The 26,007-nt window shown below is 34.0% G+C and overlaps 1 protein-coding gene across 2 annotated transcripts in view; it reads right to left on the reverse strand.

Annotated features, from left to right (window-relative positions):
• Nucleotides 1-536: 536 nt before the first annotated feature.
• The window catches only part of CHIC2 (cysteine rich hydrophobic domain 2), a 56,814-nt gene continuing 31,343 nt past the window's right edge, over nt 537-26,007 (reverse strand). For both annotated transcript variants that reach the window (XM_060655039.3, XM_060655040.3), the window contains exons 4-6: nt 9,861-9,917; nt 9,635-9,694; nt 537-6,172 (exon numbers count right to left, since the gene is read on the reverse strand). In XM_060655039.3, coding sequence (XP_060511022.1) covers nt 6,122-6,172; nt 9,635-9,694; nt 9,861-9,917 — 168 coding nt within the window. In that variant the 3' untranslated portion in view covers nt 537-6,121. The remainder of the gene's footprint in view (nt 6,173-9,634; nt 9,695-9,860; nt 9,918-26,007) is intronic.

Genomic DNA, 26,007 nt, shown 5'->3' on the forward strand with positions numbered 1-26,007 from the left:
CCAAAGCAAGCAAGTAAAGAAAAAGTAAAAAAAAAGTCCCCTATTTCAAATTAGAAATCCATTTACTAGAAAAACCCTCTCAATTAAGACTTGATTTTATAAGACTAAACCTACTGCAACCAACATGTGACCAAAAAGCAAATCGCCTCACATATAACCCATCTACATATTTCTTCACAATTATGAAGGTCAACAAATTTTTATCTAACCCCCCAAAAATCTAATTTTAATAAAAACAGACGTTTGACAATGGTGTTAATTTCTCAATGAAAGAAAAATACAAATACCTTTAAAATTCAGCTGTATATTTTACCGGTTATTTTCATTTTTTACAATGTTACTAGACTTACCTGATTGTAACTAGAATTAACTGAAAACACAATACGGACTGTGATCTTGGGTCTGCATAATTGTCACCCATCATGAGTTTCTGATTATTCTATGTGAAAACTATTCCATGCTCATTAAGGATATATATAGGAACAAATTCCTAAAATCCTTTATTTAGTATTCTTTAAAAAACTGTCACACTTCCATTATAAAAGATAAATAAAAGAATACTTTATTCAAGGTAGCCTCCCATTCTCTTCTCAAAGGACATGATAGCCGAGGAAAACTATCTAGAACAAATTTAAAAAAAAATTCCATTGTAATACATAAAGAATGTATAAAAAGGAAGCAGTAAAGCTGTGTGCAACTCCCAGCCATTGCATAATTTTGCCCCTTGTAACCAAAGTGTAGGATAACAATGCAGTTACTTCTCTTGGCCAGTAGATTTCAGCATACTGCTTTCCAGTCATGTCTACCTTGCTTCCACTGCCAGCTTCATAACGCTTAACTCTTCTGCCAGGACAAGATGTCAGTCATTAGCTCCGACAAATGTAAAGAGAAATACGAACTTTCAAAGGGCTTTGATAACTTCAGTTAATACAAACTCCTGTTCATGAAGACCTCAGAGCAATGCAATGAGATTATTGCAATTAACCTAATTAAATAAGCTGCTACTAGAAGATAAAGAAGGAGGTGGTCTTTTTATTAGTGCCAAAGGTTTCTTGAGAGAACAGAATGCTCTTTCCTTCTAGAACATTTTAAATCTGTATAGTATTTGTGTCAAGAAAGAACTGGAACCAGCTATACTAAATTACAAACCGGCAGGCAAGATAATAGGAGGAAATCTGCAGTTTGAGAATGTATTATGGTCCAGAAGAGTAGCCAAAACACTGATCCATTACTTGTCTTCTCTTAAAGGCTGGTTGACTTTCTTTACAAATAAAATGTTGGCTTATCTGCCCAAATTAAGAATGCCTGGTATAGTTAGTTCACTGAAATATTTCTGACAAAGAGCTAGGAAAGCAATATACTATCTTTCATACAGAGAAAAAAGCACTCAACTCTCAAATTCCGAGCACCATGTTTTATGAAGTAGAGGAAATGTCACTAAAGGGGGGGCATGGTTTTGCTCAAGTATCTGAGATGTACCTATTATCTTAAAGGGTCTTATTAGAAAGAAACCTTTCTCAAGTATTATATTTAATGTCTATGTGATTTTTAAACATGCAAATCATTACTATATATATAAGGAGTACTCACTCTAACTCTTTAATTTTAAATGCAAAATTGGACAGTAACTCAAATTTCTGCTGACTTTGTAACTCAATCAAAAAGCTACTCATTCGTTACTATTGAACATCTAGCTACTTACTTTTATATAGGATTTAGTAAATAAAAGCAAAATAAATGACTTAAAAATATGAGGTAGTCATAGTATCTTCCTTTTGTGGAAATGAAAATAAATGCAAAGAAGCCAAGTAATTTGATGATTTTGCAGAACATCAGAAATAAATTCAAAATCAGGATTAGCACTCTGAATTTCTGCTTTCAGTACTATTAAGGCTACAATCAGCCTCTGCTGTTTCAATTTACCATGGTGGGAGGAAGGGCAGTATTGCTCCCCGATTACAGAAACAAGTGCACAGAATTATGACTCACAATACAAACAATATTTAAGCTTCTCTTTTGTTACTACCAAAAAATCTCTGTAAAAGTACAGAACAAGATAATAAGCCTTAAAGACTAATCACCTTGAAATTTCAACTTAAATAAAAGGTATGTTCCTTAACATAACATAAAGTTGGCTATTATATCTAAAAGTATATTTAAGCACAACTATTATGGGATGATTAACAGTCTGGTTTAGGACTGGCCTTAGGGCGCCTGGGTAGCTCAGTCGGCTAAGCATCCGACTTGGGCTCAGGTCATGATCTCATCATTCGTGAGTTCGAGCCCCGCATTGGGCTCTGTGCTAACAGCTCAGAGCCTGGAGCCTGTTTCGGATTCTAGATCTCCCTCTCTCTGCCCCTCCCCCACACCCGCTCTGTCTCTCAAAAGTAAACATTAAAAATTATATATATATATATATATATATATAAGGATTAGCCTTGAGCCTCTTCTTTCCAATACTCTATGAATAAATCAGCTTTCTTCAGAAATGGTGGTTTGAGAAGCCCCACTTGCAACCATCCTTGCAGAGTCTGGACTGATAGAGTCTGATGAAAAGGAAAATACCAATTGTACCACTGCAACAATGGGAAACTTAAGTCAGGAAATTTTTTAAATTCAAGTACCATCTTAGCAGAATTGAGAGAGTCAGCCATTAATCACTTAATGTGACTAGCTCAATTTAATTGGCCTTCTAAACACGTAGCCAAGAACGCAAAAGAATTACCATTTGTACTGGGGAAGGAAGACAGAGGCATGGTGAACTCTGTCCATGGCCATCTGGACATCGAGAGGGCAGCAAAAGGACCCACGGTACTTCAGTAGGATAGGACAGGAGAGAAGGAAACAGGGTCCAGGACTAGATGCTGGAATTCAGTCAAAGACAGTTTTTTAAACAGGTTGTACTTCTGATTTAGTACTACTGACCAACAGCCGAGCCAAAGCAAATATTTACAGTGAAAATCAGGCATGCAGCTCAAGGTTGTAACTGTAAAGCAGAATACCATAAAAGTGGAAACAGTCTATGTACATAATGTTATGTAAGACTACTGTAGTTTGAACACATGCAACTGTGAATCCAGCTGTACCTGTCACTATTAATATCATTCTTTTATAACCAAAGATGGATATGGAATGTTGTCAAAGTTTTACACACAGTTTGCCTGTGTCTACTAGTATAAAGAAGCAATCAGAAGTCGTCTGCAAATAACATTGAGAACACAACCATGGAGAAATTTGTAGTTCTTCCCGCTCCAAAACTGTTCAATTATAAAAGTACTTTTTCTAGTAAGAAAAGGGAATCATTGCTTACTATTAAAGGTTTGAACACTTGTTGATTTTTGGCCAAAATTGTATGTTTGAATTTCAAATGAATGGAACCTAGTCATTGAAGAGTCTTAATAAAGCATCTGATGACCATTTGCTATAGGTAAGGTGACCCTCTTGTGAGCGGGGCCAGTATCTGCCTTAGAAGCTAACTGTGTCACTTGAGTTTTACTATAGTCATTAGGTTTTAGAGTATACGTTTTAACCCAGTTATATTATAGTCATGTATTAAAATATAATAAGCTTTGCAAAGTAAATGTTTCTACACAAGAATGATGGACTACCTGTAAAATGCCAATTATACATAAACAAGGATCACAGTTATTCACTTAGCCTATGTAAAATCTACACATTAGATTTTCTGCCAATAATACCTTTTCTTGGCCAACTTAAAAAGTACCTATAGTTTATGTCTCAGGAACTTTAAGTCAGAAAATAGGAACTGAAGAACAATTACCATTTTAAATATTTCCTTTGGGCTAATGTTCACACAACATATGCATCTCTGACATTACAACTTCTAGTAACATGGGCCCTTAGATTCATGAATCAAGAAAAGATAAGCCAGAGGGCTCCACGGGAGCTAAAAACGAAAAGCCGAACGGGGAAATGGAACTGCTCAGGGTATAACTGGCTAATGGTGATGCCACATATTAGTCATTCATCGTTCTTTTCTACACACACATTAAATGAGAGTGCATATTTCTAAGGAAACTTAAAGCAACTGACATACTTCTCAAAATCAGAAAAGCTTGAAAAAATCCTATTCCTAAATATTGTCAACTATGAATATTATCTTACTGTTAAAATATTCTTATGGGAATAATTTTAAAATTATAATTTCCAGAAGACTAATAACAGGAGAAAAAAAATTATGTCTAAATAGGTATAGTTCTTCCTATAAAGCTGATCAATATGGTACTCTACAAATTTACAAAATTTTTGAGATGGAATACCTAAAATATGTAGACGTGTTGCAGTGTCTACGTATGTATTTTTCTGTTCTTTCTGAATCCTGAGGCAGAGTCAGCCTTCTCCACTTAATACTTTTCACACTGAAACCATACAGGAATACTAGTTTTTGAGTAGCATTCCCTTTTAGTTCCACTACTTTAATGTGGTAGGACATGCCCTGGACATAAAGTCAATAAATAAAGCGAGAAGTGTTTGAATCTTTGTACTCTGAACTCTTCGTAGGAAAAGTGTTTTGGGGGGCAATGGAAACAAATAATTCTCAGACAAAAAACAAAAACAACACCCTAGTTTTTAAGATAGTTCCTAATGTCCAATATAGGATATAGGATATAAGATTCTAGACTCCAACTATTCAAATTTATATACAATTACAGTACTTTGGAGAAGTACAGAGAAATACTTTTAAAAAATACAGGTATATAAATTAAAGAAACTGGTATTTAAAAGATTTAATACAAGGAGAAAAGATACTGTATAGTGGTACCAATTCTTAATACAAATTAGTAAGCATAGTTTATATAATTTCAAAAGTTATTCACATTATTGCTAGATACCACAGTTGAATGGAACAAGTTCTTGACACACATTAAAACTTGTATAATTTCAGGTTTATAAAAACAAAAATTTACACATAGGCCATTCAGAAATTTAGAAAGTTTTAAAATGCATGGAGATATGTACAACCAAAAGGGGGGGGGGGATATGTATATTTGTATATATTTAGAAGAAATATGTTAATCTGATTCAAACTTACATGTCGCATTCTCAGTCAAAAAAGTATACATAACTGGACTGAAAGCAAACTAGTGAATAAAAACAGTACTAAATATGTCCTCCGTTTCTTAGCAATAGTAATCTGTTCTAAGTATCAATGGGGTATTTAAACACCAGCTTACTTTTAATTCTAGAACTTTTGCTTTCTTTCAAAAACTTTTCAGAAACATATATCCATTCTACAATTATGTTAGATTGGGAGAAGTATTTTCCTTAGAAATTTTAAAAGGAGTATTTCCATACTTTTCTATAGAAGATTTGACAAACAATAAAAAATAACGCAAGTAAGGCCATTATCATCATCTTGATCAAAAATATACACAGATTGTAATGCTACTATATTTTGTGATCCTGAGCTCTAGTAACCATTAGGTGCATGCATACCATTCATTATTTGTCTATTCTATTAAAAATAATTTAATACTGCCTTACTACCTCTGAAGACAGAAACACTTTCAAAATTTGTTGATAGGTCTTCATAACGTAACAGATATTTCTGCTGTAAACAGAGCATTAGGAATTGTATGGAAAAGGATATGTTAGATTCCAAAAAGCTATTAAAGAAAACTTACTATTTTAAAATAATAACTATTTTAAATTTTAAAAGGAAGAAAAATAATACAAAGAGTGTGCTTGGAATAGATAAGTAGAGGCTTACAAAAGTGTTCTTCTATATTATGGAATTAATAAATAGAGGACTGTGTGTGTACCTTGGTGATAAAATAAAAAAGGCTGGCCACTTTTTATGCTAAGTTCAAATGTATTTTTTCGATAATACAAAAAAGTAATCCTTGAAAATCAGAATACATAACAGAAAAGAGCACAATAACTTAAGTATTAAACATCTGTATGAAATAACTGTTGCAAAGTTTGACAAAAATGCACACTTAGAACATGCGGTTATTTAAAAAAACAAAAACAGAAAAAAAAAAAAAAAAACACCACACGATTCTGTAGAACCAATGTTATGTCACCACCAGGAGAGCACCAAGCAAGGCACCATTGGAAAGACAACATACTTGGAAAGTCTCTATAAATAAAGTGAATGCTAATCTGGTCGAAAAATCGGTGTCTTTGGTAAAAATTCTATGAGGATGACCTGTAGAGGGAGAGAAAAAAGTTTTAAAAAGATTTAAGTACATTTTTATCTTAAAAACTTTCAACTCTAGTCTGTCGCTCACAGCAATTTTGCTGCCTCTGAAGGAGAATGCATGCATGCGTGACAAGAAAAGGGAGCCAGAGCTGGCAGTCATGGGATGAGAACTGGACTACATACCAAGTGTTTCATACTCTACCCATCTATTTAATCCCAACAACTTTTCTACGAGGCAAGTATTAGCATCCTCATTTTACAGATGAGGACAGCGATGATCCAAGAAGTATAACATCATGGACTGTGGAGTCAATACTTGAACAAAGGGCTATCTTAACTCCTAAGCCTTGCCCTTTCTACTGCACCATGTGGTTGCAGCCAACCCAATATTTATTTCTTCAGGCTTCCTCTTTTGTACCTAACCCAGTTCCATGGGTCTTTAGGTTCTAGATTTGCTCTCACTTTACTGTACCAGGATATGTGGATCTCTTGATAAAGGATCTCTTAATTTTTTAGAAGCCCTTTTCTTCCTAGGTTAGCAAAATTAAAGGTTAAATTTGTTCCAAAAGACCTTTTACTAGGAAAACCAATAAAAACAAGAACACAGTAACACAGAAAAACACAAGTTGACTAGAACTAATTTTTATTCCAATCTTGAGCTGCTTTAAATTACAATCAATTCTTTCCCTTGTTCCAACTCTGTATGAAATAGATGCTAAACAAAACATTACTTGAACAGCTTCCAAGTTTGGTCAACCCCTCATTTTTTCTTTCACAAACTTGTCCTGATGTAACCTCCAGGTTTGGACACTCTTGTACATTTAGCCAAATAGGCCAGAAACATTCATTTTCACTATTCACTTCTCTTGACTTTTGATCTGCCTCAATAAAGAAGGCTCTTCCACATACAGCTCAAAAATATTCCTCTGCTACTTTGGTTATCTCATACTAATAAGCCTTAGGTGCCACTCTCTGACCTGTTATTTGCTGACAAAATGTCCACTAGCTTCCTGTCTAGCTTTCTTATTTGAGCTAGATTCCCCTGTTTCTCAGTTTCCTCATATTAAATAAAGGGACTGGACTAGATGACAAAATTCTGTGCAGCTCTAACATCTGATGATTAAACTACCTGATTTGAGGTTTAACAACTTATGAGTCAACATTCAATAAATACTTCTATATTTCAAACATGTCCTCATCAAGCAGTTTTTATAATTTCAGGTCTTAGGTGTAGGCATTACATTACATACTACAACTACGTAATACAAAATAAAAGCTATCTTTGACTACATGTCAACTATTATTGGTTTTCAAAAAATATATCCTAGAAACTGTTTTCCTTCAGAGTCACACACAGAAACTGGCCACTTGTCTTATTTCTTCTATTGCATCTGGATAAAAGTTGGTATCAAGTTTATTTTTTTCCAGATTGTCCCCAATATTCAAAATATAACCGAGGAGAATTCTTTTCTTTTAACTAACAAATGAAATTTCTGTAAGTTAAAGAAAAGTTAAGGTCAAAGAGAAAGCTGTGGTAAAAAGGCCCAATTCATTAGAAAAACAAAGCACTCTCTTCTTATTAATTATTGTGCTATCTTAACTTTTTAAAATTATTTCTTAGGGAGTTTTTGAAATTATGTTATTCCACCATGCGACTATCACAAATGACACGTACTCTGAGAAAATTTAGAAAAAAATACATTTTGTAGCAATTTTTCTGTATTTTTCCTTTTTTAAAAACAAAATTTGTATTTTTAAGTAATCTCTATACCCAACATGGGGCCTGAACCCACAACCCCAAGATCAAGAGTCCTATATGATCTACTGACTGAGCCAGCCAGGCATCCCTGTTTTTTTTTCCTTTTTACTACTCTTCTGGGTATCTTCTATGATGGTGTAAGAATAATATGGCTTTAGAGGAAAAGTGTTTATCTAAAAATTCGTAATAAATTAAACTATTTTACAAACAAAGCACATAGTTCAGAATGTTTTGGAAGGTTAGTAAATTATTTTTAGTTAATAAAATATGTCATAAAAATAAGCATGAATATAATGAGTACATTTTATGAATGGATGACTTTCTTATAGCTCTATCTGGAAATAACAGCATTGGGAATAACTTTTATGTTTTACTTTTGAAAGTCAATTTAGAAATTCACTACTATTTGGGTTTATAAATATAGCAAGTATTTTTTCACAAAAGCCTTTAAATCTACATATTCATCCCTCCTCACAAAATACATAAACTCTCTTACCGTCATGAGAGCATAAGACCAACATTTTCACAGGTCAATCTCAAAACGAGTTATTGGAATGTACTTTTTTTAATAAAAAAGTATCAAGTGACTTTCACATCATCATAAATTAACATGTCTGATATACTAAATAATGATAAAATCTACATTTTTGACTCACTGAAAAGACATTTTTAAGATGTCTTTTCTGTTCAAGGTTAGAAATGGGATTTGACTGTATGATAATGAAAGAAAGGGAAAACGCTACAGAGAAAAATGATTTTATGATAATTTGCAACTATTTAAGCACTGTTTTAATCAATCTCTTATCCATACGCACACTCTCTCACACATGCACACACAAATCTATACTATCTATGATGGCTATACTGTTTCAAAGAATAGACAAAATTTGTCAGAAATGTGCCTGGTACTTCACAAAGACTAGGACTTTAATTTTCAACAGTTAACCCTTCACAAATCTTTTTCTTTCAATATAATAACCTTTCCATATTTAAAATAAAACACTCAAGCTCAAGGGAGAGTAAATAAAAATTCATGATTTCTACAGTATTTTCAACTTTGTACAAGGAAAATCGCTCAAGTAAAATCAAGGAGTAAGTTAAATCCCATACTGAATAAATTTTCAAATTCATTGTATACATGCACCACTTAGATGTCTCTTAAAGAATACAGGATGAGCAACATCTCACCTCCTGCTTTCCCTCTAACATAATTTTTACAAAACAATATTCTAATAACATTTTTAAAGATTCTTTAAAGGCCACTGAGGTATGGGCAGTTAAAATCTATAAAGGCTAAAGGTTTCTTAAGCTCCAACGGCTTGGTTGAAAGGTTTTCTTCCATACTTGGAAACTTGATTAGCATTATATAAAAAAGCCATATCTGACTTGCTGCGTAACCAAAGTTGTGGTTATTCTTTATACAGCATCTAAAATTTCACACTCCATCAACACGTGTTCAGGCTATTTTATCTTGGCAATTAATTTATTATTTTTCAGAACACAGTGAAGCCTTGTTCTCAAGTCATTCATAACTTTATAAATCAGTCCTGCACATGAAACCACGCATCTGTGAACCGTAGAAAATCCTTGCACTCAGGAGATTAAGCTCCTGACACCTTTGCTGATTAATAATCATGGAAAGAATAAGATCAGAAGCAAAATAAATGATCATTTAATAGAGAAACTCACAAAACAGCCCTTTAACTTACATATTCCATCATGTTATTCGTTTCACATTTCCTTTTGCTCAGTCTCCAGTGCAAGCACAGCTAGACAAGTGGGAGAGTAAAAGAAGAAAAATGAGCTCTGTTTTATTGCAGCGCACAGACTAACCCATTTGTCCACCTTTCATATTTTTAGTTCAACAAAAGCATCTGTTTCCATACTGTGCAATTCAGACCCCAACAGTACGAAGCTGCTCCCTGCGGTACTCACCTTGTGGTATAACCTATTGTTTTCCCATTCTAATAACTTCTCAATCGATCTTCGTGTCTGGAAGACAAATGAGAAAAAAGTTTACTCTTGACTGGTTTTAGAAAAACTTTGTTTTGCAGCTGTTTTTTGTGTGAAAAGGAGAGAGGTAAGAAGACAGTGACTGAGTACATGGTAGTCTAGAACACTTTCAGCATTTTCGTACTGCATAGTGACCTGACCAGAAGTAGTACTCTATTTTAATAAAGATATGGCTTTATTCTCTAGCACTGTATCTTTTTTTAACCGTTTCAAAATTACTAGCTTCTGGTTTAAAACTGTCAACGTCTAAAAGGCTAATGTAATCTACCAAGTGATATACATTTCAATCCCCGTTTCTTTCAAAAATATTTTTGCGGTATTTAGTGATAAAAGTTCCTTCGTATCGATTTTAAAACAAGTTAGCTAGATATTAGTTAACAAAATACAAAAGACTTTAGGGTAAAATCAAAAAGAAAATAATTAAAAATTAATAAAAAAATCAATCAGCTATCAAAACAAACTTTTACATCACACTTAAAAATAATATCCAAAGTTAAAAGCTAGTTTATTAATTATTCCACAAAGACTTTCAAGCAGAGGCAAAACTGTACATAAACCAACAAAAGTGATTATTAAAATCAAAATTTTAAATCAATACTGCTAGTTGCTCAAGGAATCAACTGAAAAATTTATGTTTAAGTTCACTTGATTTTTGCAATATACACCATGCAGCATGAAACGTGTCTTGCCTGGACGTGTGAATAAAGGAGAGGATAATTCATGATGCCAGGTGTTAGGATGAGACTGACACAGCTGCAGGTGCAAAAGGGACGGTGCTGCCACCAGAAGCAACTGCAACTTGGTGCAGCTGCAGCTTCCTTGCAAGGGAAGGAAAAAAAGCATCCAGCGCTATTAATGTGCACAACTAAATGACTACTAAGAATCAAATATGAAAATCTGCATGTCAAGCAAGGATGAGCAAGGTGAAAAATTGTTAGGATCAAGCTGGTTTTCAATAGTTTGTCACAGAATAAATGGTTAATATTTAAAGTATATACAGTAACCTAAGTTACCACATTACCTTTTAGCATGTTGTACATACTAACGTTACACTACTCATATAGGTGCCAATTATAATTCATAGCTATCAATGAGTTACCCACTATTACTATTTTCTCCAAGCTTATGTCCTAAGAATCAGAAAATCACCTAACTCTGAGCAATAATACGCCAATGACTAATTTATTACATTACTTTTTTTTTTAACAGTTGTGTGGGTTTTTTTTTTTTTTTTTTTTGGCAAGAATTTTAAAGGAAAAAAAGTGCCCTTGTTAACAATGATCAGCAGACCTCACTTGTTTCTTTGTAAAGATAGCCTTTTAGAGGCAGCTCTCCTTTTAAATGAAAATAGGGCAGCAGTTATGGTCACACTTTTTGTTAATTTAGTTGCCAGTCAGCCCCAAATCAAAAGAAAATAAGGCTGCAGAGTGTAATTAACATTCAGTTCAGTCGTTTTGTCCCTTGTCTAGCCCCCAAGCTTTGTTAAAATTGCCATCTGAATGCTGAAGGCTGTAGGGAAATCGATTTGATTCTAATCGCACCATGAAAAGAACATGATCTAACTGCTTTCAGCCCTCCGTAAATCTGTACTAGGTCTTTAGCACAATGCAACTTCCAATTTAAAAAGCACTGAATGTCTCGTCAATGACTTTGTGAAGAAAAAAGAACAAGGAGCAGACATAAAAATTCCAATAGTTGTTTAAGCATTAAAGTTCATTTGCATCACAGCGAACCTGAAAAGGGCTGACCTCTCAAACCGCCTCTCAGGTCTATGAAGTTGTAGCCTTGACAAGCTCACATTGACAGAGCTCATTGACTCTGAAAGGCTACTCTATCAATGGTGAAAAATGGCAATAGGTTCTACTCTGAGCAGGCATCTGCCTGCCCACCCGCTGCTAAACCAATGGCAAAACCGATTCAAGACCTGAATCTACCTTGTAATCTTCCTTTCTAGGACTTTTTAATAATAGATTAAGATTACTATACAATTTGAGGTTTTACTTTTACTGATGTTTAAAACAGGGGGAGGAGAATGAAATAACTAGGGAGGAGAGAACAAGCTTTCCGAGTCCGTTGTTTTCTATCAATGTATAAAAAGTAAAAGCTTAACATTACATTCAGTAAATATTCATTGCGCAAAAAAAAGTGTAGATACCATCAACATGATTTCATCACAAATTTAAACCTATGCTATACTATAGCGAGAATGGATCTCATTGTGTATATGATGCACACAAAATTAATTTAGAAACTTGAAAGCAGTTACTTTAAATAACTGACATCAACTAGCAGTTTTTGGATAAAAGGTAAATTACAAAGTATGAGCCTGAAATTCCAAAATATTTATGTAGGAATTCTGAATTGACTCTTTGCCTCTAATTAGGAGTTTAATGATAGGGTTTGGTATAATAATTGTATCTTACGACATTTAAGAATTCTAAAGCAAACAAACCCTGGTATGCCGTATTCTGAATAAGCATCTAAATATAAAATATTTCTACGTACTTGACAATCTGGAGAAAAAACTGTGAATTAGCAACATCTAATCTTGCGATAAGACTTCTTTCCTGCTTGACAGGTGAAAAAAAGCACTTGCACGTGCAGCTTAATTAATCACTGCACTTGACATCTCAATGATTTACAGTGAGGAGCAGGTGAGAACATACAAAACCAGACAGGAACCCTTGATCTAAGTGGAACATTTCTAGGACACTAAGGTGACAAGTATATAGATTCTTAGCAGTCATTTAAAAAAGGAGAAAGAAAGAAAGAAAGAAAGAAAGAAAGAAAGAAAGAAAGAAAGAAAGAAGGGAAGGAAGGAAGGAAGGAAAAAGGGAGCAAGAAACTGTGCCACAAATGATTTGTTAGTAACAACAAAAGCTCAAATTAAATGGAAAAATAAAGCTTTAACTACCAAGAATGTTTAATATTCTGTACTTATTTTAGCTAACAAAATCAAAATATATTTTCGAGATCAAATACAACATCAATTTAGCAAATATTGAAAAAATATACATCTCAACATTTGTAAAAGCTACTTAAAAGTCTTTAAACAGGAAGAGAAAGCACCTCATAATTGCAGTCACCTAGAAATCAAAGTTAAGAGTTTATGTCCACAGTGTTGTTAGATAGCTATTTCTAAAGAAATATAAGATTTAACACTGCCAAACTCTATAATTACTACTAGACAAGCAAACCTAGCCATATAAAAATTTGTTCTTGATTTTTTAAAAGTTTGTATCAATCACCAAATTCAATAATTAAAGCAAACTAATGTGCATCGAAAAAAATTAGTATGTACAGGATCTGTCAACACAAAATACCAAAAAAAAAAAAATCCTTTTTCAGTATTCTAGCCCACTGGATTTCTAAAAATAAGTCATCTTATTAAAAGAATCTGGTGCTTATGAAAAGCACCAGATTGATATTCATGGGAACCAAAAATCTTCTTCTATTTAACTGAAAAGAACAGGGGAGAGGGCAGTGCAGGCTTCAGTGCAAGCTTCCCTACAGTGGGCCTTAATCCTTTTCAGCGTTCACACCCTGCGGGTGAGAGGACAGGTTAGTGGTTCTTTACCAATGAATCCTCGGTCCGGCAGCATAAGATGATCAACAAAAATCTAATTTTATCACGGATTCTTAACGAAAAGGACCAAGACCACCAACTCACACCATGCAAGCAAAACAAGTTTTTAAGGGAATAGTGGCATGCCACTAACCTGGTCTGTAAGGGGACAGCTCCAAGAACCTGGACTCCCACCTATCTTCCTTATCACAAAGCTCACTTTAACTCTTTTTTCACACATTTCTTCAACACCTTGCTAATTCTATTTCTGTCACAGGTGAACTAACTCTAATATAGTCATATGGCAATGTTAAAGTAAAAAATAATAGAGATTCAAAAACATTGCAATTCTAAATAAACTTATTTAATAAACAGACTTTTAAGTAACAAGTAGTAATAACAGAAGGATAGAAATTTTGGCTTCTATTTCTATTACCTTTGAGACCACTTTTTTGAGAATTGTGAAAATAAGTGAAAACGTGAAAACCTTAAGAGAAGTAAAATGGCCTGGACAATTCACAAAATGGCTAACTAAATAATGATTAATAAAAAAATTTACAATAGGTATGACATGTTCCTATCAATTTCCAAAGAGGCATCTAAATAAAGTAAGCTTACAATAAAATACCTATGAGGCACCTAGAAATAGTAAGTTAGCACAACTGAAAATTAGGGTTTCCTGAAAATTCAAATTTGACTCATTATGAAGCATTTTTGTCATTTTTTTCTAAATATCATTACTTCCTAAGGAATAAATTACTACTCCCTATAAGCAAATTATGTGCCAGTAGATCTAAATAAGTCATTTAGGGCAGCAAGAAATCCTTTAGAAAACCTTGAGCATATTACTCCTCTACCTTGCTACAAGTATTACTTAATAGCATACTCAATTACCAACAATTCATTGATCACAATCAATTGTTTAAAAAGTGGTTTTTCAAAAAGTAGTTTTCTAAAAGTTGCTAATACAACCAACGGAAATCTCATGAATTTTAAAGTACTTTAAAGCCAAAGAAAAAAATGCTAAATGTAGAAGCTGTAACAAAATTTCTCTGAAATTTTCCCAAAGAAATGGCATTCTTACCAGTCTTTAAAACATAAAGATGTTAAGATATGTTAATAAGATGTATAAATAAAATCTCACTAATAACTATTTATAAAAGTTCAGCTATTGAAACTTCAAATTTATTTGAATAAGATTAATTTATAACATCACAATATCAATTCTTATTTAAATTCAATTTCTTATTTAAAACAAGTTTTAATTTTAAACTCCTAAATTTATAATGCATTAAGCTTTAACTAGAACAATGCTTGAATATATGCAAAATCTTATTTTTTAAAGTATTTAAGTATTTTTCAAGAACTATGCTTTCCTTTAACATCTGTGCAAATTCAAATTGCTAAAATAAGTGACACAAAAATGTTTTTAGCTGTAATTCATTAGAAACCATATAAAATTTTAAATGAATTATTTGAACAAGAGAAAATTACATGATACACCTCTATTCGGAATTAATATGTCTTATATTGTACTGATGTGCAGAAAATTAAATGGCATATCTTACTGTGACACACGAAAAATCTGGATTCAGCAAAAAGACAAACTAGAACATGATCAAATTCCTCAGAAGGATGTTTAAACAAATTCCCTCCCTATACTTAAAGGCTCCTTTTGAAAATTTTATGTGGACATTAACTTTTTAATAATTTAAAAAATTTTAAAAATTTTTAAATGTTTATTTATTTTTCAGAAAGAGAGAGAGAGGGAGAGAGAGGGAGAGAGAGAGGGAGAGAGAGAGCGCATGGGTAGGGGAGGGGCAGAAAGAGAGAGGGAGACACAGAATCCAAAGCCAGCTCCAGGCTCTGAGCTGTCAGCACAGAGCCCAACGCTGGGCTCGAACTCATAAACCATGAGATCATGACCTGAGACGAAATTGAACACTTAGCTGACTGAGCCCCACCCAGGCTCCCCAGTAATGATCTTACTTTAAGTTTCTTTCAAACCTTTAAAATCCCCCTACTTCTAGGTATAAAATCAAATTACAATCAGTAATTTTTAAAAGCTTAATTTTGTATCCTTATCAGAGAATGGAAAAAAAAAAAAAAAAAAAAGCATGAGATCTGGAGCAGTAAGGCTGGGATTCTAGCCTTGGCTTAGCCTTAAGACTAATCAAATAGATTACTTAACTTCTCCAAACAGATTACTCAGTTTTCTCATCATTAAAGTAGGAATAACATGAACATCTACTCATGAAATCTGGGGAAAATTACATGACACACTGCAAGTAAAATGATTAAGCCAATCCCTGGCACACAGTATGCACTCAATAACTATTAGATATTGTAATATTTACCACATAGGACTGGTATAAAAATTTTATATGGGTTTCAACAATGTATGTATATATCAAATCATCATGTTGTACACCTTAAATTTACACATGTCAATTGTATCTCAAAGCTGGATAAAAAAGGCAATGTATGGAATAGATCTTACAAGTTAAATACTCTATCATACACACAAATACACACAAAAGAGGGAGGGAAGGAGGAAATTATCAGAGGTGATGGTCATGTTCATGGTATTATGGTGACAGTTTCACAGGTGTATACTTAGCCGCAATTCATCAAGGTGTATACATTAATATGTACAGCTTTTATGTACACCAATCATACTTTAGTAAAAAGGGAGACAGAAAATCCAAAAAGAATGCATATAAAATGCTTTGCTAATAGCAGGTGTATAAGACAGGTTTCCCCCACTATCCAAAAGAGTGTTCTTAACAAAAACTTGTCCATAAACCGAAACAGTATAAAGAAGCAATTACCATTAATTTATATGGAAATTTTTTTGAGATTTCTCAAACCCAAAAAATAACCTCTTAGGTTCTTCTGATACATCAGGAGACATCTTGCTAACAAATGTACAAAATAAAAGGAGATAAGGTACTGATGCTCACAGACACAGTTCAAAGCTATGGTGGCTGGATGCTGAGATGCTCACTGTAGTTCCCCAGGGAGGCAGCTTGGTGGGATCCTTCCTGCTGCCCCGGGTGCCCGCTGTCTCTATGACGGCTGGCTGCAAAACAAACGCTAAACACTATTTTCATTTTTTGTCTTTTTTCCTAAAAGCCAAAATCCTCTTCAGATTTCATTCAGTGAGTTACCAAAAACAGGTACGAATACAGAACTTTTGTAAAACTGAAGTATTCACAATGTGAACTTCCAAAAAGCAGGGGCTATCTATAATGATCTTTCTCTTCATTTGTTCCTTGGAGTCTATTATTCCATTACATATCACTGCAGAGTTTATATCTTATAGCAAAATATTTTCAGTTATGCAAATATCAGGAATTTAGCAATTTGGAGTGACTTACGTTATAAACCAAATGTTAATATGTTAAATTACATTAAAGAAGGTATAAAGGTCAGATAGCCAATATGAAAGGTTTTCTTAAATATAACATTAATACATTTCTACATTAATACATAATGTGAGTTATACCCAAATGTATAATTCAAGTTTGTTTCTCCTGGTTTACAGGATAGAAATTTCTATAAATCGTATTTTATAATACTAAGTGTATCACTGTACATTAAAAGAGCATTAAACCTTCCTTCGCGACAAAGATCAGATTCCTGAAAAACCTCTGTAAGAAGGGCATATAAAGTCAAGAAAAAAAAAAGACATTGAAGATAAAAAGCATTACTGACCACATGAAAGCCCTTATAAATATCCATTATACTTATAGAAACAAAGCAAACTGGGGGCGCCTGGGTGGCGCAGTCGGTTAAGCGTCCGACTTCAGCCAGGTCACGATCTCGCGGTCCGTGAGTTCGAGCCCCGCGTCGGGCTCTGGGCTGATGGCCCAGAGCCTGGAGCCTGTTTCCGATTCTGTGTCTCCCTCTCTCTGCCCCTCCCCCGTTCATGCTCTGTCTGTCTCTCTCTGTCCCAAAAATAAATAAAAAACGTTGAAAAAAAAAATAATAAAAAAAAAAAAAAAAAAAAAGAAACAAAGCAAACTGGATAGCATTCTAAAAAAGAAAAAAAGTTAGCATTGATTTTCTACATCTTCAATTAATAATAATGACTATTATAAGAATACATTTCTTTCATCATCCCTTGTTTATTAGAAACTTTTCAGGATTCCCCTTCACTAAAATTTCATTAAGATGTTTTTAAATTTGGGGGTGCCTGCCTGGCTCAGTTAGAAAAGCAGGTGACTCTTGACCCATCAGGGTCATAAGTGCAAGCCCTACTGAATGTAGAGATTACTAAAACATAAATAGATACACTTTTAAAAGAGAGAGAGAGAGACACTTTTAAGTTTGTTTTGCTTCGTTTCATTATCTGCAATACGGTAGAGGCATTTTTGTTTATCTAATTCTTCACCCAAATGTTCAATGCCATTCTCATTTTATGATTCAGTTACTGACTACAAATTCTCACCATGTAAACACAGAGTAACTTAGAGTTCTGAAAACTCTGGTAACTTTTAATACTATAGTATAACTGAGTAAGTATATTTCAAATTTCTCCCATATACAAGTATTTGTAGCTTCCTAATTATGATTCCCCCAGGTTGACTTTCCCTTGAATTTCTTCAAGTCTTACAAGACTATATTCTCACTCAAAAACTCTACTCCTGGCCTCCCCCATTTGGATTTTTAACTCCAACTACATCCCAAGGAAAGTAATTCATAATTATTAGTTAACTAAACTGGGGCTGAGAGAAAAAGATATCCAAAAGTAAATCTAAGCATACCACAATTTAAAGAGAAATTCAGTTAGACTGTATACAGGCCCTTTTCATCAGTTTCAAAACCTAAATAGCAATTACCTTTTAAAACAAACAAACAAACAAACAAACAAACTTGAGGAACCTGGCTGGCTCAGTCCGTGCGTGGAGCCTGTGACTCAGGGTTGTGAGTTCAAGCTCCTCGTTGGGTATAGAGATGACTTGAAAATAAAATCTTAAAAAACAAACTCAGAGAAGCCAAAATTTAAAAAAAAAAAAACCTATATGAAAAATTTTACTGAAATGTTCATTCTTTACATTTGAAATTAAAATCAACATTGAAAACTTCTTTACTTAAAGCTCAGAAATACAAACATTTCTGTAGACTGACACAGATCAATTTTTAAAGGATTACAGATTTTCAGAGCTGGAAAGAACCTGAGAGGTCAGTTAGGCTTCCTTTTTTTTACAGATTAAAAGAAAAAGAGGAGTAGGGGATAGAAAAACTTCAAGCTCACAGAGGTGTTAAGTGATTCCTTCAAGGTCACCCAGTTTCAAACGGTGATTTACTATTACACTATTACACTGCAGGAAAAAATGTCTGTTACTTACTCTAAAAGACAAAATGCTTTTATTTACTTAGGAATCTTGTTTTGAATAGTAAGAACCGTATCTTCTGAAATCTTATGATCTTACTACTCAAGGATTTCAAAAGCCAAAGGGTATATTCATTCAACACATATTTATTGAACACAAGGTAGATGTGAGGCACTGTGAGAGGCACTGGGACATAGCAGTTAGCAGGACAAATACCAGGAAGAATAATAAAAAAATGATAATAATAGCAACTGCCATTAACTAAGCACCTACTATAGGCAAAATACTATACTAAGTATTCTACATGCACTTGCTCTAAGTCTTAAAACACTGCAAGTAAGAGATTAACACCATTCTATTTAGGTAAAGACTGAAGTTTAGAGAGTGTAAACTGAAAAGTCACTCAGAGTAAGTGCCACTTTCCAAACCAGTTCTTTCTAGCACCAAACTACAGATCCCAGGTACCACATGGTGCAGCCTACTTCCCTATTCCTAAGCAAATGATTCCCTGATAGAGGACTAAGTAAAAATAAAATTAATAAATAAATAAAAATAAGTAAATAAAAGAGTATAAAGGGAATGGAAATATACACTATTTACAACAAATCCACATAGCATTTTTAGAAACCACATAATTCTGGTCATATGTAAGAGAGATAAGGCATGAAAAAGAGGAGGTAAATTTAAACTAACAAGTATAAGAAGTTGGTGTATGAACAGTCAACAACTTAGGGTTTTCAGTCAAAAAGGATAATGGCTAAGAGCATATACAGAGTCTATAAAGTTATTAAAGTTGGAATAGGATATAAATATGCACAAAGTCTCAGAAGACTGAAACTAATAGTTACTCCAATATGAAACACAAATCAAAACAAAAATACTGTAACACAACACACAGTAAAGTTATGAAACTTGTTTCCTCAAAAAATCAGCCAAACCCAAATGAAAACACATACAAGTCAGAGTTCACTTACTTGGACACAAATTTTCTAAATTATAATACTACAATTAAGGCACAATCAGGGAGCAAAGTATAAACAAATGTGTAAGCAAAAATAAGCTTTTGCAAAGAAAATGCCACAAAATCTATTTAATGAAGCTAAAGCATTTTATTCAGTTGGAAGCTCCTCAGGTGCTTACCAGAGAACCTACTAAGAGGCTGAAGTTTCCTGTTTTATTGTCTTCCAAGTTCTTATCAACTATCTGTAATCACCTCATTGCTTTTTGTCTTTTAAGTTCACAAGAGGAAACGCATAACCTCTAAATAGTACCTAAACAGCATCTAAAACAGTACACCAAGCCCTAATGAGGTTTCAGAAATATTAGCTGAATAAGTACTTTCCAGAGAATGGCACACTAGCAGCATAAAGAAATGGCAGTTGAAACCAGCATTTTCGTAAGACAAATATGCTTTTTCCATACTATCAACTTAAGAAGTAATTTTAGGGGCGCCTGGGTGGCTCAGTCAGTTAAGCGCCTGACTTCAGCTCAGGTCGTGATCTCACGGTTCGTGGGTTCGAGCCCCGAGTCAGGCTCTGTGCTGACAGTTCGGAGCCTGGAGCCTCCTTTGGATTCTGTGTCTCCCTTTCTCTCTGCCCCTCCCCCATTCACACTCAGTATCTGTCTCTCAAAAATGAATAAACATTAAAAAAAATTTTTGAACAGAAGTAATTTTAAACATTTTCTATTAAAACAAATATATGTTATGCAATAGAATGAAAAATTCAAATGAGTATTTGAGATATAAGACAAGATTCAAATGCATTTTGTGACTGCAGGTGGCCACTTCATGTTCCTAGGCCCTAAGGACATATATTTATTGTCTTCTGTTATTAGAGCTACTTCATGAAAAACATTACAAGTAATTACAAACTTACACTATTTCTGCACTCACTCAGCCAACTGTCCAAAGAGACTACATACTCTCTAAGCATTAACATACATGTTTCTATCCCCAGCATCCAGCATAGTACTTATATGTCAAGATCGGTTCTATAAAAAGAGAACGGACTTCCATTTTCAGCCAAGATACTACAAGAGGCACCATACTTACACTCTGGCCTGACACAACAAAGAAAAGTGGGGGCAAAACATATGAAATTGTTTCGAAGACCATGGACAACAGACGATGAAAAATACTGATTCCTGAGAGACCAGGAAAAAATGACACAGGTCCCATGCTTTCCCAAGCTTATTGATATAAGGCAGCTTCTGGGTCACAGCACATGGAGAGAGCCCAGACAAAGCCTGGGGCCTCCCTAAGTTAGGGCGACAAAACTGAGGGTCTGGGGAGACCAGGGCAGCTAGAAGCCACAGAACAGAACACCAAAGAGAGTGCTACGCTGAACAAACCCCAAAGATATGCAGACAGTTCCTACTGAATTGCTAAGGTGAGTCCTGAGCAATGCTTGCAGGTAAAGAAACTACCAGAGGTGGAGCAAAGAGAACTACTAGAAAGAATTAGAGGTAACAATGTCCCGCATTCACAAAAATCTAGCAAACTGCCTCTTTCCATCAGCCATACTAGAAACGATAACAATTCACAGGCTGTTAAGAAAAGTATCCAGGATAGTCTTGCCTCACTGGTGGGAAATAACTAGCCCTAAACATAACACTGCTCTGGTTCCCCAAGAAATTAAACATAAAATTACCTTATGATCCCACACTCTTAAGTATACACCCAAAGAACTGAAAATAAGTATCACATCCATGTACACCCATGTTCATAGCAGCACTAGCACCTTTTGGGTAAAAATAGGCTAAATGTCCACCAACGGATGAATGGATAAACAAAGTATGGTATATACACAAAATGAAATATTATTCAGCCATAAAAAAAGAATGAAGTATTGACACAGGCCATAACATAGATGAACCTCAAAAACATTATGCTAACTGAAAGAAGCCAGACACCAAAGGTCATACATTATACGATTCCATTTATACGAAACAGCCAGAATAGATAAGTCCATAGAGACAAAACCCAGAATGATGGTTAGCAGGGCTGGGGGAAGAAGGTAATGAAGAGAAACTGCTTATTGGGTTAGGGATTTGGAGTGATGGAAATGTTTTGGAACTAGAGAGAAGTGATAGTTGTACAACACTGTGAATGTAAACGCTACTGAATTGTTCACTTAAAATGGCTAATTTCTGGTATGTGAATTTCACCTCAATAAATTATATTAATTAGAGATTAATATATTATATGAATTCTCAATACATTAGAGAAATAAAAGGCCAGAAAATGAAAATGGAAACTAAACATTGATGTAGGAAAAAAGAAAACAAACAGTAAAATGGAATTTTAAATTTGGCCATGTCACTGGTCACAATAAGTGCAAATGGTCCAAAATCCCTAAAAGGCAGATTGCCAGACTGAATAAAAAAAAGCAAGACACAACACCGCCTGGAAGAAATGAACTTTATATAAAGGTACAAATAAGTTAAAAGCAAAAAAATGAAAGATCTGGATATTAATCCAAAGAAAGTAGAAATGACCAATTAGAGAAAGTAGTATTCAAAAAACAAATATCAGAGATAAAGATCAATTTCATAATGATAAAGAGGTCAATCTACAACGAAAATACAAAACCTGTAAGTTTATGCACCCAATTATAAAGTGTCACAATATAAAACAAAAACTAGAAGAATAGAAAAACCCACGGTTACATAATTATATCAGAGATTTTAATACTAGTCTCTTGATAATTGATAGAACTAATAATCAGTGAGAATACAGAAGATCTGAACACTACCAACCAACTTGACTTAATTGACATTTATAAAACACTCTACCCAATAACAGATGAATGCACATTCTTTTGAAGTGCACAAAAGTTAATTCATTTACCAAGACAGCTCATAGCTGAAATAAAACAATTCTTAATAAATATAAAAGGACTCAAAACAAAGTGTTATCTAACCACACTCTTAATTTTTAATTTACAAATTAAATTAAAAATCAGTAACAGAAAGATCTCTATGAAATCCCCCAAATATCTGAAAGCTAAGTAAAATACTAAATAATGCACTAGTCATAGAAGAAATCAAAAGAGAAATACATGCAAAAAAATGAAACTGAACCACTTCCTTTCACCATACATAAAAATAAACTCATACTAAGGGGCACCTGGGTAGCTCAGTTGGTTAAGCATCCAACTTCAGCTCAGGTCTGATCTCACAGTCCATGAGTTCAAGTCCTGCATTGGGCTTTGTGCTGACAGCTCAGAGCCTGGAGCCCACTTTAGATTCTGTGTCTCCCTCTCTCTCTGACCATCCCCCACTCACACTCTGTCTCTCTCTCTGTCTCTCTTGAAAATAAATAAACATTAAAAAAAATTTTTAAAAAACCTCATAATGAATGAAACACCTAAATGTGAAACCTGAAGCCATAAAAATTCTAAAAGAGAGAACAGGCAGTAATTTTTCTGACATTGGCTGTAACATTTTTCTACATCGGTCTTCTATGGCAAGGGAAATAAAAGCAAAAATAAATTATTGACACTACATCAACATTGAAAGCTTCTGCACAGTGAAGGAAACAATCAACAAAACTAATAGGCAACACACTGAAAGGGAGAAGATATTTGCAAAAGACATATCCAATAAAGGGTTAGTAACCAAAATATATACAAAATGTACACAACCCAATACCCTGTAAACAAATAATCCAATTTAAAAATGGGCTTCAAGAAAAAGACTTGAACGGACATTTCTCCAAAGAAGACATCCAGATGGTCAACAGAACATGAAAAGATGCTCAAAACCACTCATCATCAGGGAAATGCAAATCAGAACTGCAGTATCACCTCACACCTGTCAGAATGGCTAAGATAAACAACTCAAGAAACAACAAGTGTTAGCAAGGATGTGGAGAAAAAGGAACCTTTGCACACTGTTGGTAGGAATGCAAACCTGTGCAGCCATGGTGGAAAAGAGCATGGGGATTCCTCAAAAAGTTAAAAACAGAACTACTCTATGATCCAGTAATCACACTACAGAGTATTTACCCACAAAAAATCCCAAAACACTAATTTGAAGGGATACACACACCCCTATGTTTATTGCAACATTATTTACAATAGCCAAATTATGGAAGCAGCCCAAACGTCATCGATAGATAAATAGATAAAGATGTGGTATAGGGACACCTGGATGGCTCAGTCAGTTGACTGTCCAACTTCGGCTCAGTTCATGATCTCATGGCTCATGGGTTGGAGTCCTGCATCGGGCTCTGTGCTGACAGCTCAGAGCCTGGAGCCTACTTTCGATTCTGTCTCCCTCTCTCTCTGCCCCTACCCTGCTCACATTCTGTCTCTCTCCCTCTCTCTCTCTCTCTCAAAAATAAATAAACATTAAAAAAAAATAATAAAAAAAGATGTGGTATATACATACAATGGAATATTACTCAGCCATAAAAAAAAGAATGAAACCTTGCCATTGGCAACAACATGGATGGAGTTTGAGAATATAATGCTGAGAGAAATAAGTCAGGTAAAGACAAATATATAATTTCATTCATACGTGGAATTTATGAAACAAAACAAAGGAGTAAAGGGGAAAAAAAGAGAAAGACAAACCAAGAAACACTCTTAACTATAAAAAAACAAACTGATGGGATGGGGCACCTGGGTGGCTCAGTCAGTCAAGTGTCCAACTTTGGCTCAGATCATGATCTCACAGTTCATGAGTTCAAACCCCGAGTTGGGCTCTGTGCTGACAGCTCAGAGCCTGGAGCCTGCTTCCGATTCTGTGTCTCCCTCTCTCTCTCTCTGCCCCTATCCTGCTCTCTCTCTCTCTCAAAAATAAATAAACATTAAAAAAAACAAAAAACAAAAAAAAAAAACCCTGATGGTTACCAGAGGGGAGGGGTGTGTGTGTGTGTGAAATAGGTGATGAGGATTAAAGAGTACGCTTAACAACATGAGTACTGAGTATGTACAGAATTGCTGAATCACTATATTGTATACCTGAAACTAACATAACACTGTATGTTACACTATACACCATAGTAATGTACAGTAGTATACTATATACACTATAAAAAATCTTAAAAATAAATAAAAATATATATTATTCAAAATAGCATAAAAATAATATATACTTGAGAATAAATCTAAGGAAAGATATACAAGACATGTCCACTCAAAACTGAAAACATTGATCAGAAAAAATGTTAAAAGTAAATGGAGTGATATATTATTGTTCCATGGGTCAGAAGATTAAATATTTTTAAGACACCAATTTCTCCAAATTGATGCATAGACGCAACGCAATCCAAACTAAAATCCCAAAAGAATCTCCTTGGTAGAAACTGACAAGCTGATTCTAAAATCCATATGGAATACAAACAACGTAAAAAGCAAAACAACTTTGAAAAAGAAAAACAACTTGACAAAGTTGGAAAACACTACCCAATTATACGACATAATTATAAAGCTACAATACTCAGGACAATGGGGTATTGGCATCAAAATAAACAAACAGATCAAGAGAACAGAACAGAGCTAAGAAACAGATGCACATATATACTGACAACTAGTTTCCAACAAATGAATAAAAGCAATTCAGTGAAGAAAGAATAGCCTTTATAGCAAATATTACTGAAACATCTGGATACCTATATGCAAAGAAAAAATATTTTAACTTCAATCCATACACTGCACCATATAAAAATTTTAACTCTAAATCAATCATAGACCTAAAAGTAAAACTTGAACCTATAAAAATTCTAGAACAGGAAAAAAATCTTTGCACCCAGGCTTAGGAAGAGTTATAAGATATAACACTAACAGCACAATCCATAAAAGAACAAACGAATCAGTGAGATTTTATTAAAATTAGAAATTTCCACTTTTGAAAAGACTGATAGGAGATGAAAAGTCAAACCACTAATTGGAAGAAATCTTTTTAAAGCATATACTTGTACCCATAATACATAAAGAATTCTCAAAACTCAACAGTAAGAAAACTCAATTTAAAAAAAAAAAAAACAGGCAAAAAGTTGGAATACTTCACCAAAGATACACAAATGTTAAATAAACATGAAAAGATGCTCAACATCATTTATTATTAAGGAAATGCAAATTAAAACTATAATGATGACATTACATACCTATTAGCATGACTAAAATTAAAAAGACTAACCATATTAAATGTGGACAAG

The sequence above is a fragment of the Panthera onca genome, chromosome B1, assembly GCF_046562875.1.
Source record: "Panthera onca isolate mPanOnc1 chromosome B1, mPanOnc1 haplotype 2, whole genome shotgun sequence".
Taxonomy (NCBI): domain Eukaryota; kingdom Metazoa; phylum Chordata; class Mammalia; order Carnivora; family Felidae; genus Panthera; species Panthera onca.